The following is an 18,430-nucleotide window of genomic DNA, read 5'->3' as shown; positions in this document are numbered from 1 at the left end:
AGAGAGAGAGAGAGAGAGAGAGAGAGAGAGAGAGAGAGAGAGAGAGAGAGAGAGAGAGAGAGAGAGAGAGAGAGATCACATACCTAACCTCCACCAACAAAATAACAACATTCATCATTCCCTACCTTGCGGTGCACCAGGACGCAGTAGGCAGGTGAGGGTCGCGCCAGGCAGGTAAGGGACACGCAGCACTGGGCCAGGTGTGCCACGACCAGGGATGGGAGTGCCGCCGCCCGCTGGGGATACACGTGCAGTGCCCCAGTCCGCACCTCAGCCCACACCCTGCGCCGGGAGTACACGGGGAGGAGGATAAGGTGCTAGTGGAGTAGTAGTAGTAGTAGTAGTAGTAGTAGTAGTAGTAGTAACAAGAACAAGAACAAGAACAAGAAGAACAATAACAAGGATAATAAAGATAAAAATACAATAATTATAACAACACACACACACACACACACACACACACACACACACACTCACCGTAACAGACCCCCGGCGTGAGGGATGGTGACAGGACCGCGGTGGAGGGCGGGGCTGCGGGTGGGGGTGGGCGCTACCACCTGCCCGTCGCCACCCACCTGTAGGCGCCTGAAGGTGGGGAACAGGCCGGCCGAGCACGAGTGGGAGAGTTTGCGGGGCGGTGCCATCCTGTAGGGGAAAGAGAGAGGGGGTGGGAAGAGGTGTTAGTAGTGATGATATGGGAGGAGAAGGAGGAGGAGGAGGAGGAGGAGGAGGAGGAGGAGGAGGAGGAGGAGGAGGAGGAGGAGGAGGCAAGTAGTAGTAGTAGTAGTAGTAGTAGTAGTAGTAGTAGTAGTAGTAGTAGTAGTAGTAGCAAAAGTAGTAGTAGTAGTACTAGTAGTACTAGTAAAAGTAAAGTAGTAAAAGTAGTAATAGTTGTAGTAGTAGTAGTAGTAGTAGTAGTAGTAGTAGTAGTAGTAGTAGTAGTAGTAGTAGTAGTAGTAGTAGTAGTAGTAGTAGTAGTAGTAGTAGTAGTAGCAACAGCAACAACAGCAGCAGCAAAGGAACAACAACAACAACAACAACAACAACAACAACCCACCATCAACAACATAATGATGATGATGATAATAATGAAAAAGGTCATACCTTACATTTGTACGAGAAAAAATATTATAATGCGGACTGGAAACAATCATACATTAAATTGTGCGCTGTGAGCACTGAGTGATCCTGAGACTTGTTAAGAGAAACGTGAACGTGAATGACGCTATTTCCTCACCTCCCTTCCCTCCCACCCACCAGCAGACATTCACACACCGTCTCTTACCTCATCGCTACCCTCTTCCCTCCACCTCCAGCAGACCCTCCATTCACACCCCCCTATCTCATCGGCCTCCCTTCCCTCCCCCGTCCAGCAGACACCTCCGTCCACCAGAACCTCCTTGGCCGACCTCTAGTCGCAGTGGGCGCGGCAGAGCCCTCCTGCCAGCTCTGGCCTGAAGGGACTGGGGAGGTTCCTCACTTCGGCCGCGAACTTCCTCTCACTGCCCCTGAAATGCCCCGAGCAAAACCCCAGCGAGCAGTCTCCCGCCGAGACTCCAGCAGTCCTGCAGCGCGCGCCAGAGAAGGGCCACGAAGACGCGGATTAGGGGCGTGACGCCACGAAGGGGCACAAAGACGCCGAGACGGGCCATGCCGCCAGGAAGGAGTATACAGACGTCCGCACAACGCCGCCGCCGCTCCGCGCCCTCCCGGCCCTGAAGCGGTGCCGCGCCCCATACCCGCTCAAGTTACTGTGCCCTTTGTCACGTCCGGCAGGCTCCCTTTCCATTCCCTTCTCGCCGACGGTGCCTCCCCCACCCCCGGCCCTCCTATACTTTTCCCCCTTTCGCCTACATGGGGCCTCCCCGCCCATCGCCCTCTTTATCCTTTCCTCTACTCTCTATCTCCCCGGAGATACCTCCCCCACCGCCGAGACCTCTATCCTTTCTCCTTCCCCTTCCATCTTCCTCCATGACGGGTCCTCCCCTCCCGTCGTCTTTCCTCTCCTTTCCTCTCCCCCTACCACTCTCGCCGCAAGACGCCCCCCCCAACCCACCATCCGTTCCCTTCGGTTTCCCATCACCACAAAATTCAACAAAATTAGTTGTGGCGAAGACCGTCTCGGCCCCCGCACCGCTGGCAGCCCTGGCGATACCGTCTCGGCTCCCCGCGCTGGCGGCGCCTCACGCCCCCTCTAAACCCGTGGCTCCGCGCTCCCTGCCAGACACACTGCTGCTCGGAGCCATCAGGACGCGATCTCTGGCCCTTCACACGTGCAGAGAAACCACAAGCAGGCGGCCATGCACGAGGTGCCTGTTTGATCTGCTGGCGTCCTCACTACAGCAACCACAGGAACCATAAGACATCACCACGCCCAAGGACCAACAGGAAAGCAGCCCAGCACATCAAGAGCGTCCCGCCATCCTTCTCTTTACACAGCAGTGGCGCTCCGCTGCTCCTCAGGATACAGTTTCTTGATCTTGATGACTTTCTCTTCACTATCTCCATCCTTAAGGCCACGCATTGCAACACACTTATGAAACCCAATCCATGTATAACTTGTGACGTTTTAGAGTCTCTCTCTCTCTCTCTCTCTCTCTCTCTCTCTCTCTGATAATGATGTGTGGCGGCACCGAAGAAAGAAAGGAAAGGTGAGAAGCAAGAGGAAAATGTAGATTAAGATATACAAATAGAGTGAAAGGTGAAGTTCATACTCTAAAAGGAAAATTAAACTATGAATATATGATGTGTGGACAGATGAGGGAACAGGAAAAGGGAAAATAAAAGAAAACGCTAATAGACAGATACAAGTACGAGTAGAATAAACGACGAGAAAAAAAAAGGAAGATTATGAATATTTCTATTATGAAGGATACTTAAGAAAGGAAAGGGAAATCAAAGAAGGGTGGTTGTCATAGATAAAGTAGAAAATTATAGAAAACAGACAAGAGAACGACAATAATTGAGGTACGGGTTTCCATCTGTCAGTTAATGGAAAAAAAAAAAGTAAAAACAAAATGAAGAAGCTTAAGATTAAACCGAAGCTGTGAAAAGAATGCTAACGAGAGAGAGAGAGAGAGAGAGAGAGAGAGAGAGAGAGAGAGAGAGAGAGAGAGAGAGAGAGAGAGAGAGAGAGAGAGAGAGAGAGAGAGAGAGAGAGAGAGAGAGAATGAAAATATAATAACAAACTGAATCGATGAAAAGAAAGCTAACATGAGACAAAAAGATGAAATAATTACTACGAATACAAAAAAAAACAATATACGAGATCAAAAGGAGAAAAGACATACAAAGAACAGGTATAAATAATAATAATAATAATAATAATAATAATAATAATAATAATAATAATAATAATAATAATAATACCGAATTTAATTAACAACAAGCGCGGGCAATATAATCTAAGCTTCTTATTTAAACTTGCCTTCATTATTCTAAGCTTATTCGTATTGGTCTTCATTATCCTTTCGTTAGTTTCCTTATTTTCTCTGTTTTCCTGCCATCCATTTTGCAGTAAGTATTTTTATGTGTTCAATATTTGTGCGTGTTTTCTTTGGCTATGTTTTTCTTTTTTATTAATTTTAAAGAGAAAACTGTAAACAATATAAATGAAACAACAAGGACTTAAACACACACACACACACACACACACACACACACACACACACACACACACACACACACACACACACACACACACACACACACAGAAAAGACACCACAAAGATAAATACAATAACAAGTTGTACACATAAATAGAGAGAAACAAGGAAGGAAAGAAAATAGAAGGAAAACAAGGAATGAATGAATGAATGATAAATATAGATGCCTTGATAAATGTAGATGTAGATAGATAGATAAATAAATACACAGGTAGACTGACTGATTGATTGATAAATAGATAAATGGACAGAAAAAAAGGATAAGAAAAGAAAGAAAAGAAAAAAGTAACAAAGGAACAAAGAAAGAACGGAAAAAAAAGGATATCTGTACAAAATAATCGATGCTACAACTTTATAAATATTTCCCTTTTTCAAGAAATAGATGACATTCACATTATTTACCAAGGTGACGACAAACTACTTAATTTTACACACACACACACACACACACACACACACACACACAAGGGGAAGTCACGGGTTACAGTTCAAAGGCTGCACCACTTCACTCTTCTCTCAGGGGGCACGGCATGTAGTAGTGACCGTATTGGCGTGAGGTGCCTCCTGCCTGGCCCTCCCCTCGCTTCCTTGTGTCGCAGTGGAGCAGAGGTCAACATATCCGACTTTTTTTTTTTTTTATCATTTACTCAAGAGGTGTTCGGACTAAGGGCAACAAAAAGACGGCGAGAGAGAGAGAGAGAGAGAGAGAGAGAGAGAGAGAGAGAGAGAGAGAGAGAGAGAGAGAGAGAGAGAGTAGGAGGGATCATGTCTGCTTTTAAGGGTGTTTTTACGGCTCTCGTGACAGATTAACAAGATTCTTTACATTATGAACGCGAGAAACACTCCTGAGAACCTGGCTAATCATCTCTGTGGCCTTGGAAAATAGTCAAGGTGAGAGAGCGAAGCGTTTCAGATACACAAGGGGGAAGGAAAATAAATGAAGGCGTCAGTACGTAGAGCCAAACACAAACTGGTACAACACTTCACAGAAATCGGTTACCAGGCAATTACATCGCCACCAATTAGAAAACGACCTCCATTTATCACAACCCTGGTTCTTCTTAGTCTTAGTCTTGATATATAATTCATCAGTCATCATTACCATCTGACTTATAGACATGATGGGTGGACATAGGCTGGCATTGTTCTATACAGGGACTGCCACGTGTAGGCCTGATGGCTTCCTGCAGCTTCCCCTTGTGTTCTGATGAAGCTACCTGGACTTTGTGACATGACTTCCTGACGTGACGAGAGAGAGAGAGAGAGAGAGAGAGAGAGAGAGAGAGAGAGAGAGAGAGAGAGAGAGAGAGAGAGAGAGAGAGAGAGCGTTGGCTGGTATGTGGTGGCTGATGCTGAGTGAGCTAGTGTTAGTAGTGGATGTGAAGGAAGTTTTAGATGTGATGTCTAGAAGTTTAGTGCATGTACGTGAGTGAGCATAAACACACACACACACACACACACACACACACACACACACACCCGTGAATCTAATATTACAACTGCCAACACTAACGAAAAACCAATGACAGAATATCAAACACACACACACAAACACACACACACACACACACAAATCTACCACACCACCACCACCACCACCACCACTCTCACCCTCACCCTCAGCAATCACGCTTATAGGAGGCCAGCACGTGTAGCCTAGCGGACCACACCTATAAATACACCGACAACCACAGAGGCACCAGTTATTTAGTATTGGGAAGGGAGGAGGCGAGACTGCCGTGCCAAATGATGCTATGCTCTCCTCCCTTCCCCATCCCCTACCCGTCTCTTCCCCTTCCCTTTCTCCCTCCTTGTCCTTGCCAGCCCAGACCAGCGAGGCGTCGAGCTCCGGCAGACACAGGGAAAGAGGAAGCCGCCCCCGCTCTCTCTAATAGCCGTGGCTAGTGCTTGGTGGGGATGTGGAGGAAGGAGGGGGAGGGATAGACAAGAGGCAGACAGATGAGAGATAGAAGTAAAGAAGGAAAGGTTTAGACAGACAGTGAGACAGGATAGACAGAAGACTGAGGCAAGGAAGGGAAGGCTTAGACAGAGAATATGACTGGATAGACAGGAGATAAGGCAAGGAAGGGAAGGTTTTGACGGTGAGACAGGATAGACAGGAGATAAAAGCAAGAAAGGGAAGGTTTAGAGTGAGACAAGATAAACAACAGATAAGGCAAGGAAGGGAAGGTTTAGACAGAGTGAGACAGGATAGACAGGAGATAAGGCAAAAGAAGGAAGGTTTTGACAGACAGTGAGACAGGATAGACAGGAGAGAGGGGTAAGAGAAGGAAAGTTTTGGCAGACAGAGTGAGACAGAGGCAAGGAATGGAAGGTTTCAACAGACAAGAGGTATGGTTGAAGATAGCGTGAAGATTAATAGGTGTTATAGACAGGTAAATATGGTTGCATTGACGGGACATTAGAAGGATGGACGGGCAGATAGAGGGAAGTGGTGATGCGAACAGACAAATAAACAAACAGGCAGTGTGCAGTGAGGCTTAGGAGGATGATTACAAACAAACAGACATGCACGTTTATATCCAATGAGGCATAAAAATTTCGATGACAGAAACACTTAGGACTGACAGAAACCAACACACACACACTCACACACACACACACACACACACACACACACACACACACACACACACGTTACATTTTTTTTCCTAATGTTTGTTCTTTTTTCTTTCCGAACACATACCGACGAGAATAAAAAAAAAAAAGAAAAAAAAAAACTATAACGAAATGCATACATATACATACACATACATCTTTTTATGTAGAAGGGACACCGACCAAGGGCCAAAAATAAATAAATAAATAAATAAATAAATAAATAAATAAATAAATAAATAAATGAATAAATAGATAAATAAATAAATGAAAAATAAATAAAAAATAAAAGGCCCACTGAGATGCCGGTCCCCGAATAGCGTCCTAAGCGGTAGTCAAAAATTGAAGGACAATTGTCTTGAAACCTCCCTCTTGAAGGAGTTCAAGTCATAGGAAGGTGAAAATACAGAAGCAGGCAGGGAGTTCCAGAGTTTACCAGAATAAGAGATAAATGATTGAGAATACTGGTTAACTCTTGCATTACAGAAACAGGCAGAATATTGGTGAGAGAAAGAGGAAAGTCTTGTGCAGCGAGGTCGCGAGAGGAAAAATGAAATAAATGAAGCAAAATAAAAAAAAATATATAAACTAGAAAAAAATAAAAGTAATGAAAAGAAATTAAAAGATAATAGTAAATCTCTCTCTCTCTCTCTCTCTCTCTCTCTCTCTCTCTCTCTCTCTCTCTCTCTCTCTCTCTCTCTCTCTCTCTCTCTCTCTCTCACACACACACACACACACATACACACAGAGCATCAGACGTCATGTTGCAACCTCCTCCTCCTCCTCCTCCTCCTCCTCCTCCTGCGTGCAACTTTCTATAAGCAGCGGGAGAGGAAGACACAAGACACGCCACCACACGCCCCTTACTTCACTCCACAAGCCTTGAATCCAGTCATGAACACGCTGCCTCCCTGTGTGTGTGTGTGTGTGTGTGTGTGTGTGTGTGTGTGTGTGTGTGTGTGTGTGTGTGTGTGTGTGTGTGTGTGTGTGTGTGTGTGTGGCAATCCTATTATCATTATTGTTTTAAAGGATGGTGGTGGTGGTGATGGTGGTGGTGGTGGTGGTGATAGTAGTGAGGAGGAGGAGGAGGAGGAGGAGGAGGAGGAGGAGGAGGAGGAGGAGGAGGAGGCTTGCATCACACGATATTCAAAGAAAAGATAATGACATCAAAATTATAATGTTGAAAACTCGTTACAATGAAGATAAACAAGAAAACAGTTTGCTGCTGCTGCTACTACTACTACTACTACTACTACTACTACTACTACTACTACTACTACTACTGCTACTATTATTACTAATACTACTACTGTAACAACAAGTACTACTACTATTGCTGCTGCTGCTTCTTCTACTACTACTACTGCTACTACTACTACTACTACTACTACTACTACTTTTTTCTACTACTACAAATACCTCCACCCCATGTTTATTGATGTGTCAATTAGGGGCTCCATTACTTGGAGGTCATTAGCCCCAGCTCCCGCTAATGACTGTGGCATCCAACCATATCTAATACTCTATAATATAAACATTAGTTGTTAACTATAAATTCATTCTACCTCTACTCTATCTACTCTTATGCCACTCTCCACCACTGTAGCCTCACAGTCGAGGCCTCCTAAGTCTGCAGGTATGGGAGTGGAATGCCTTGTCCCCCTGAGACACAGGAGGGCAGATCTGAGGAGGGAGAATGAGAGACGGCACCTCATCCATGCGACGACATGGCTCCTTGGCTGGTGCTTCTTTTCTGCCATTAGGTCGGCTAGTCTTGAGTAGAAGCACTGAGCCTTGGAGCCCATCCCGCCAGATGTGGTGAAGACCAGAGGTGTGAAGCTGCCCTGGTCAACGTGTTGGATTCTCTCCCCATACGCTCGGATCTTCTCCTGCTCATTCTTGCGGTGGGCGGCCTCCACGGAGAGTTCGTGGTGACAGGCGGCCATCGGGTCAAAGATCCGTATGTCCATGAATGCTTTCTGTCCCCTTGTCCAGAACCCTCGTGCACTGACGTCGACTCGAGCCTACTACTACTACTACTACTACTACTACTACTACTACTACTACTACAACTACTACTACCACTACTACTACTACAACTACTACTACTGCTACTACTATTACTGCTACTACTACTACTGCTACTACTACTACTACTACTACTACTACTACTACTACCACTACTTCTACTACTGCAACAACAAGTACTACTAGTATTGCTGCAGCGGCTTCTTCTTCTCCTCCTCCTCTTCCTCCTCCTCCTACTACTACTACTACTACTACTACTACTACTACTGCTACTACTACTACTACTACTACTACTACTACTACTACTACTACTACTAATAATAATAATAATAATAATAATAATAATAATAATAATAATAATACTTTGGAACAGGACAGTCAAAACTAACACGCAACCGCATGATTAAAACAATTCAGAGAAAAGGAAGAAGAAGAAGAAGAAGAAGAAGAAGAAGAAGAAGAAGAAGAAGAAGAAGAAGAAGAAGAAGAAGATCATCACCACCACCACCACCACCACCACCATCACCACCAGCAACAACGAAAAACACAAAGGAAGATCAAAGTTTTAGTTAGACCTTCTGGCCCTTACGAGGCAAGACGTGATTAGCTACATAGCCTCGAGTGAGACACGTAGGATAGATAGTAAAGGTGAAGGCTGCTCCCCACCCACCAACCGCTCCAGAGAGAGAGAGAGAGAGAGAGAGAGAGAGAGAGAGAGAGAGAGAGAGAGAGAGAGAGAGAGAGAGAGAGAGAGAGAGAGAAGGGAAAGAACTCAAAAAGAAGCAACAGGAAAATTAACTCAGTACATTGAGATAAGGTCTGGTATTTCTGTTACTACTACTACTACTACTACTACTACTACTACTACGACTACATCATAAAAAAAACAAATATCCAAGCAAGCAAGCAAACAAGAAAGCAAGAAAGAAAAAGAAAGAAAGAAAGAACGATAGATAGATTGATAGATAGATGATAAAAACAACGAAAAAAAGAGAGAGAAGGAAAGGAAGAAAAGCGTAAGAAAAGAAGTAACGTTTTAAAAATAATGTGTGGAAAATTTTCATGTGTAATTTTTTTTTTTTTTTTTTTTTGTGCACGTGAGAAAGATGCCAAGACAGAAAGTAAATTAAGGAGGAAAAAAAAAGACGCTAATTTTCTCTCCCATTAAAAAAAATAAATAAAATAAATAAATAGATAAAAAAATATAAAAAAAAATAAGAAGAGGCAATTCAGGTTTGGAGGCGCCTTGATGACACACAATATTATCTCACCGTGTTAGAAGGAACTGGTCTAAATACTTTGTCTCGTCTGTTCTTCAAGGCTGTAATTGTTCATCAATGACACACCAAGGCAACCCGTGATGCTACTGACCGGATGAAATATATGTCTGTCCAGCAGCTGTTACGTTTTGTTGTGATGTTTAATAGTTAGTAAAGCAATTTTCTGCACTGTTGTCAAATCTTCCAGTTATTTAAAAAAAACTCGTAACTTCAATAATGGGGAATTTCAGATGTCCTGTAGTGTTTGAGGGTTAGTAAAGACATTCTCTGCATTGTTGTTAAAGCTTTCAATCATTTCAAAACTCGTAACTTCAGTAATGGGGAATTCCAGATGTTAACGGCCGATAAACGGTTACGGTTACGGTTGGTCGGCAGCAAAGTAATCTCTGCATTGTTAACGAATCTTCCAAATATCTCACAAACTTGCAATTTCAATTAGATCATCACGCATCCTTTGTTTCCACCGGCTAAACAAATGCTTCGTCAGTCCTTTTTCATAATATTTAATCGATCAACGGTTAAGTAATCCCCTACAGTGATCTTATCGAACCTTTCAAATATCTCTAAAATTTTTAACTTCAACTATTTTATCACCATGCATCCTTCGTTTTGAGAGACTCAACATACCACACACCACACACCACAGGATCTATCTCTCATCCTTGCGGCGGAACCCATGTTGAGAATAATTCACTGTGATACTATCAGAGAATTTCATCATACTGTCGTGAGGTGGAGGAGGAGGAGGAGGAGGAGGAGGAGGAGGAGGAGGAGGAAAATGTTGTGGTGCTGGAGGAGAGAGAAGAGGAGAGGAATGGGGTGAGAAGGGATGGTGTAACAGTGATTCTCCGAAGAGAGAGAGAGAGAGAGAGAGAGAGAGAGAGAGAGAGAGAGAGAGAGAGAGAGAGAGAGAGAGAGAGAGAGAGAGAGAGAGAGAGAGACCAGGCTTGCGTCATCCGGAAAGATGGAGAAAGTCTGTGGTGATGGTGGTGGTGGTAGTGGTGGTGGTTAAGACGGTGATAATAGTTGTTAGTGGTGACGACGCGCAGCTGATACTAACAATGGTTCGTCACGAGTGTAGATAACCAGCGGCGGTGAGGCAATCCAGTCCGTCTCTGTGTAAGGGCAGGAAATGAACAGGCGTGGGAGTGGATGGGAATCTATATTGTGTGTGTGTGTGTGTGTGTGTGTGTGTGTGTGTGTGGAGATAATGACCATATTCTCCAACACTTGAAGTTACACTGGTTTTTAAGGGTGTTTTTATGGTTCTAGTGACAGATTAACAATACATCTATATTATTAAAATGAGAAACAGTTCTGAGAACCCGACTAATTATCTCTGTGGCCTTTAAAAATAGTTGTGATAAGAGAGCAAAGCTGATCAGAATACTGGCGTGAGTCTTGTGGTGTGGTGGGGATGTTGGCATCAACACTAACGCCCTCTACGGGGAACTGTGTGAGTAAAGTGGTGAATTAGTCAGCTCTGGGATACGAATATTCCTTACTGTTTGTGATGGGAAGAAAAAAAATACAACAGTAACAGAAACATTAAGAATTTCAATAAAAAGAACGATAATGGTAATAATGATTATGACGACAACAACAACAACAACAACAACAACAACAACAACAACAACAACAACAACAGTAATCCCTATTATCATTACACTTTCATTTAACTTCATTACACACACACACACACACACACACACACACACACACACACACACACACACTTCAACATTAATAACTTTCTTGGCTCAATCTGAAACTTCACTTCTGCAGGAGTTCTCTGAGGAGAGCAAGAGCTTAGGACAACGACGCCTTCACTACTAGCTGCTGGGCCCTCTGGGGGATGGCAGCGCCCACCACACAGTTTACAGCCGTGGTGAGTCTGCTGCATCTCAACACTCTTGCATTATAAGACAAGAGAGCATCAGAAAGCAAGGGAAGATGCAGGACTCCATCAGGCCTACACGTGGGATTTCCTGAATAAAACATGCTTGCCTATTTCCACTTTCCATCCATAAATTTGTGTAATATTCTAGGTTTCCTGTTGACTCGTCACCTGCAACCCGATTACTGCGTCTGTTTTATTTATCTACTACTGTGTTTGAGAACCAGTTTCTTCCTATTTCTTTTTTTTTACAGCCAACTTTATCAAACATTTATGTTTTGTTCTCCCTCATGAAGGTTTATGATGCCCTCTCGCCAAGTCTGTCACAGTAATTTAGCCACCTGAGGACCTGTGAACACGCCAACACTCCCACTGACCGGTGCTCTCACTTCCTGATTGGTCTGCATGTTCCCGTCTTATTTCAAAAGCGTGTGACAAAAACACTCAAGTAATTAAAAGACATTGGATTATTCAAATAATTATCATTTTGGTAGGAATGAGGTCAATTTACCGCATCAGTTTTGACAGAAATGAAGTAAATTTCTAACATATTTTAACAGGAATAAAATAAATATGGTATGGTGCGTTTTAAAGTAAGGGGGCGGTGAGGATACGAAAAACCAATCAGAGAGTGTCAGTGGCAGTGATGCTTGTGTATGTGTTTGTCCTCAGCTGGTAAAATCACTATGGCACGCTCATTGAAACAGAGTATAACAGCAGTACACAGTTAAGCAGCTATCCTTGTTATACCCTTGCCTTCCTGTTTTATCTAGTCCTCCCTTACGTACTCGTTGTTAGTAGCAACAGGCAGGCAAGTACCATCGCTATACGTCCACAATTCCGGTGTCTGTTCTACCTGTGTAATCCTATATAACTGTTCACACCAGCACGTACTATTCCTGCACATCAAAGTAGGTTGGCTCACTGTCTCATTTAAATACAGTACCACCTGACTAACAAGTCCTCGTTAAGTGTGCAGTTGGACTTAATGAGCCAGCCACAAGGCCCGCTACTCGCTGACAACCTGACACACCCCTTCTGTGAGTCACTACGCCGCCGTCTGCATGTGTCACCCACGGCAAGACAGATGATAAGTGTGTGTGTGTGTGTGTGTGTGTGTGTGTGTGTGTGTGTGAGGCTCTGGTCAGTGGCAAGAGAGAGAGAGAGAGAGAGAGAGAGAGAGAGAGAGAGAGAGAGAGAGAGAGAGAGAGAGAGAGAGAGAGAGAGAGAGAGAGAGATTTTTCTTTCTCCTCCAGTCCCCAGAGTGCATCCAAAAGAATTATCCAAAGCGCAAGAAATGTTCAGTCAAAGGCAGGACGAAATACAGAAGCAAGCAAGGAGTTCCAGAGTTCACCAGGGTAGTGTGGGGCCGTGGCATATCAAGTCTCTATTCAGCGGCTGTAGTGAGGAATGCAAACACTTTCTTTGATAGTTATAACGGATGTGAACTGGGGAAAGGGACACTTTATATGAGGCACAACTCTATATTATGGCGTGGAAGGAAAGGATGAGTAGAGGAATTTTATTTAGGTCAATGGTTGAATATTAAGTTTCTATTCTATGGCTTTACTGTGACATGGAAACGTTCTCTGATACATATATTAAGGGAGTAAATAGGGGGAAGTAACACTCCATATGAAGTTAAATTCTGTATTATACGAAGAAAAGGACTGATGGAAAGCGGAATTTTACTTGGATCAATGGTGGAATATCAAGTTTCTATCCTATGGCTATCCTATTCCTATCCTATGGCTCTAGTGTGGTATGGCAACACTCTCTTTGACGGCTATAACAGGAGTGAATCAGGGAGAAGAGGGCACTCCAATCAATGACGCCATATAAAATTAAACTCTGATATAATTATAGAATCGAAGAAAAAGTGGAGGAGGGAAGTAGAATTTTGCTTGAGTCAATCGAGATGAAAGTGAATGAAGGCAACACAAACTAACAAAACTCAAAAAAAAAATATAAAAGCTTGTGATTAAAAAAAAAAAAAAAATCAGTGAATGCAAAGCCAACATCTATTATTATGTTTACCAGCATATATTTCTACGTGCATCCGAGTAGAACATTTACATTATTTATACCGATGACCATGGTGTAAAACTAATCCATTAATGTACCTCATAACTTTAACTAATGTTTAATACTAATAGAAACGTCGCCGATGCATTCAATGGCCTCCGTACTTGTTTACTGGGGTCATTCACTCGTTACGACAGGCTTGAATTGCGTAATTACTATGTTCTCTATCTTTTTACATGTGCTAAACTGTCGTCATTTCGAAAATAATATAAAACTTGTAAATAATAACAGATAAACCAAACAGCTGTCAACATAATATCCATAGCTTAATCATGCACTAGGCTAGGATCATGCAGGCGGCTGCTTAAACTTCTAAATCTCAAGCTACTTTCAAACATTTATCTTCATCACACATCCATTTCTAAACATTTTACTGGTTAGACATTGAAAAATCCATCCATTTAATCTCTCTTTTTCTTGCAGGCGCCTGTAAAGATCGAGCACAGTGTTTTAATGTTATGCCGCTGTGTTATTGCGGTGGAGGGGTTTGAATTAATACAGTTCTGGACTCATGACTTGAACAAGATAGTAACGAGTAAATTAAGCCTTCCTCTGATCTAGCATACCCGATACTCGACACAAGAGCGATCAGAGCATCATTTATTCACACAACAGGCTGACACATCATCACTTTAACCATACACGAGAATCGCATGAACATTACCCACCTTTGCTGTTTTAGGGATGCGTTAGATCAGGTTAGGGTTTAGCTACATCAACCAATCTAACCTAACTCATCTAAACGTAATATATCCCAGCACATCCTTAAAAAAAAAAAAAACAGAGGCTAACTTTTCATTTGATGGACTTCCAGTAATACTCAACACGATACGTAAAGGTCTCGATAAACACACGACAGTTACGAAACACCCATTCTAAACTTATCCTAAACCTTAGTATCTTATCAATTAAAATAACAGAGGTAGCTAATCTAACCATGATGGATATCTAATAATATTCAACACAGCACGTCAGAAAGAGCTTCTCAGGGTCTCGAAAACCACTCTTTAGTTACGAAACAGCCAGCCAGTAGCAGCCTATCAACCTGCCGCCCTGCCCCTCCCCTTCCTGACACACACGCACACACACACACACACACACCGCAACCCTTTGAAATGAGGTCCAGCGATGCGTGACTGATCATTAGGAACACCAGGGGCGACCTTCAGCTTACTCCCCTCATGCACGAAGGTCCAGTGTCATTAGCAGGCCACTGTATAATTAAGTGGTACACAATCACAAGCGAAATTCTGCTCCTCACTTCCCTTCCAGCGCTCCCTCACTCGTCTGAAAGTTATTATTTTGAAGTTGTACCCTGTTTCATTCTGGCAGACAAAACTATATAGATTTTCATTTACTTTTTTTTTCTGGTAATATGATATACTTAGTCGATATGGCCTATACATCATTACGTTACTTTTTTTTTTTTTTTTCATCTTTCATCTTCTCAAGGGTATGGGGAGATATGGGAGGCCAGCAAGGCAAAGGCCCATGTCAACCCCCCGCCAAAGAGTTGACAATCTCCAAGTAAGCAAAACAGAGAGAGGGCACGGCAGTAGCCACACGCACACAGCTCCGCCACGGTAAACACTTCCAAACATGGCGGTCAAGTGCTATTAACATTATATTAAGGAAGTAATTGTGGAATAAGTGACGTTTCCGACGATGTGTGATACAACACTGCATTCAGCGAACAGAATACATCAAACAAACATGTGTAATAACTTTTGGTGAAAACGCAATTGCAGATAAATGAAATAGCCTAGTTACAGCTATAAGATCTGTTGTTGCCTGATAGCCGTAATAGTAACCATCTATCTCTCTTTCTCTCTCACCTGCGTGGGTCGGCGGACACTGCCTCCCTCGCCACACCTCCTCAGCACCATGACATCCGCGTGGTTACCCTGCTGGCCTTGCTACACACTCACAGGGTCACATCCGGCAAATAAACTAAGTAGGCCTAGCACACAATCAGCGCCACACATCATCCGCACTCAAGTGTAACCAGACGATGCCAAGAGAGCGCCGGCAAGCGTGAGGATGGCCTGCGTGAAGGAAAGAAGAAAGCAAAATGCGAAGGGAAAGAAAAGCAAATTAGAAGCAGGACACGAAGAAAATTACCATAATAATTTTTATTAATATATAAATTTAAATGCGTAATCTTCTTATACTGTAGGAAGTACGTGAGGCAAAATAGAAGCAGACGAAGAATGCAATTTGTCATCACATAGTAACGATAGAGGGGAAAAAATATATTCATGATATTTTCAAGTAGCACGTTATAAGGATGAAAAAGCCTTTCAAAACAATATAATGAAGACTGTCCCTCACTTCATATTTACATAACCTAACATAGAAGAAAAATGTATTTATGATAATTTTAAGCAGCTCATTGTAGATTAAAATACTTGGCTAGACTTCTGACTAAACGAAACTTAATGTTAACCACTGCTATGTTATCTCACAAAATAAATTTATCCAAGCATCGTTTAGCACAAAAAAAAAAAAAAAAAAATCTGAATAAATTATGAAGTACTGAAGTGATAATGATATACAACAACAACAAAACATTATACAGTTGGGTCAGTCATAAATAAATATTGATTCTATTATCTTATGCGACAGGGAAAGCTGCTTAGATTTTTTTTTTCTTTACTGCCAATAACAGTATGCCACCTGCAGTAGTATACATATTATATCTGAGTAAACTAAGCCTGTATACACAAATCTGATGGGGGAAAAATAAAACTGGCGTTACTAAAAATATTTGACACACTCGATCACTCTTACTGTTCTCACGTGGCGCCCGGAAGTCATGCTCTTTTTAACTTAACCCATAACATTTTTATTCAGCCTTGGGAGAAGCAATGCTGGTTAAATTTATGATATCAGTATGTCTTCTTGAAATTCCGATTAATTAGGCGCATTTTTCTTTCTTTCTTTCCTCTTCTTCTTCTTCTTCTTCTTCTTCTTCTTCTTCTTCTTCTTTTTCTTCCCCCTCCTGGTCCTACTTCTCTTCCTCCTCCTCCTCCTCCTCCTCCCCCTCCTCCTCCTCCTTCTTTTCACGTGTTAAGGCCAAGGGCACAACAATATATATATATGAGAGAGAGAGAGAGAGAGAGAGAGAGAGAGAGAGAGAGAGAGAGAGAGAGAGAGAGAGAGAGAGAGAGAGAGAGAGACCCTACTCAACATACTGATTAAAACAAACAAATAAATAAATAAATAAAAAGAACATAAACATTAGAGATCTCAAAACGAAGATGGCATTTTTTTTTTTTTTTTTTGCGTCAAGTTTAATAAGGGTTGGTGTTGATGTTCATTGCCAGGGATGTGTGTGTGTGTGTGTGTGTGTGTGTGTGTGTGTGTGCTGCTGCCCCCGCTCTGGTTTCTAGGGCAGCGCGCATCTCAGCATTGTGTCTGCCGCAGCAAGGGTTTTTTGATAACAATGATAGTGGTGCTCTCTCTCTCTCTCTCTCTCTCTCTCTCTCTCTCTCTCTCTCTCTCTCTCTCTCTCTCTCTCTCTCTCTCTTAATGATTCCCAATTATTCGAGTTTATAAAATGAAAATAAGAGGGACTTTAAAAATGTTGTCATGGTTCAATGCTGCTGTTCCTGTTGTTGCTGCTGCTGCTGCTGCTGCTGCTGCTGCTGCTGCTGTTGTTGTTGTTGTTGTTGTTGTTGTTGTTGTTGTTGTTGTTGTTGTTGTTGTTGTTGTTTTAGTCTCGTATCCCCTTCTGAATGTTGTCGACAATGAAAAAGAATGTAACACACACACACACACACACACACACACACACACACACACACACACACACACACACACACACACACACACACACACACACACACACACACACACACACACACATACATACACACACGCACGCACCACATCTCATTATCATCTGAGACATCTACTTACAGCACAACGAGCGATAAGAACCTGTTACATACGCATAACCTACACAGGAGACGGGAGAACGGAGCAATTATTGTAACAAGGTGCAGATAACCTACTTACTGTACCAGAGAGGAATGAAGGTCCTGGCGTGTGTAATACATGCAATAAAGGAGTAACGCTACTGCTAGGGAGACAGGAGAATGCAGCAATTATTAAAACAAGGTGCAGATTACCTACTTACAACACCTCAGAGGAGTGAAGTTACTAGCGTGTGTAATATGATCAATAGTCATAGTCACATTTCTACTGTATTCAGCTTTTTCACTGAGTCTCATGTCCTCTGATCTGTTGAGAAACCTTGCCACCTTATGTTAGACTGTTTTGGTGTGAGTAATATGATCAGTAGCTGTAAAATATCACTCTTTTACGGTATTCACTTTCTTCTCTTGGTTCAAATCCTTCTCTGGTCTCTTGAGAATCTATTGCTACCTTTTGTTGGTGTCAGTAGATGAGAGGACTTATGATTGATGAAAGGCAACAGTGGAAGTGAGTGAAGGTTGCTTGAGACCATAAAGAGACCATAAAGAGAGACTGTACCTGTGTTTACCTGTGTGGTTCCTCTCACCTGCTGGGTCACTGGATCAAAGGGCGCAGGTAGCTCCAGGTGTTAGTTGCAAAAGTGAGTAAATGAGTGGGCAGGTGGTGAACAGAGAGAGAGAGAGAGAGAGAGAGAGAGAGAGAGAGAGAGAGAGAGAGAGAGAGAGAGAGAGAGAGAGAGAGAACCATTGCTCGTCCACATCTAAATGGGACGATATTTGCCATGAACTCACCAACACCTACACCTTGTAAAGAGCACACACACACACACACACACACACACACACACACACACACACACACACACACATCACTTACAATCATCGTGTGTGTGTGTGTGTGTGTGTGTGTGTGTGTGT

General features: G+C 42.9%; 1 protein-coding gene and 1 long non-coding RNA gene across 9 annotated transcripts in view; one reads left to right on the top strand and one right to left on the bottom strand.

The window, feature by feature from the left end:
- Positions 1-18,430, bottom strand: part of LOC135116110 (uncharacterized) — a 176,208-nt gene that overhangs the window by 156,850 nt on the left and 928 nt on the right. For all 8 annotated transcript variants that reach the window (XR_010276183.1, XR_010276179.1, XM_064033327.1 and 5 more), the window contains exons 2-3: positions 478-645; positions 126-282 (exon numbers count right to left, since the gene is read on the bottom strand). Coding sequence is in view for 6 of the 8 variants with exons in the window: in XM_064033327.1 (XP_063889397.1) it covers positions 126-282; positions 478-644 (324 nt within the window). In the remaining 2 variants the exon portion in view is untranslated. The remainder of the gene's footprint in view (positions 1-125; positions 283-477; positions 646-18,430) is intronic.
- Positions 10,573-11,602, top strand: LOC135116491 (uncharacterized). The gene is made up of 2 exons (XR_010276360.1): positions 10,573-11,048; positions 11,378-11,602. It is a non-coding gene; the product is annotated as an uncharacterized LOC135116491 (long non-coding RNA).

Source organism: Scylla paramamosain, chromosome 3 (genome assembly GCF_035594125.1).
Source record: "Scylla paramamosain isolate STU-SP2022 chromosome 3, ASM3559412v1, whole genome shotgun sequence".
NCBI lineage: Eukaryota > Metazoa > Arthropoda > Malacostraca > Decapoda > Portunidae > Scylla > Scylla paramamosain.
This window is presented reverse-complemented; position numbering and strand designations above follow the sequence as displayed.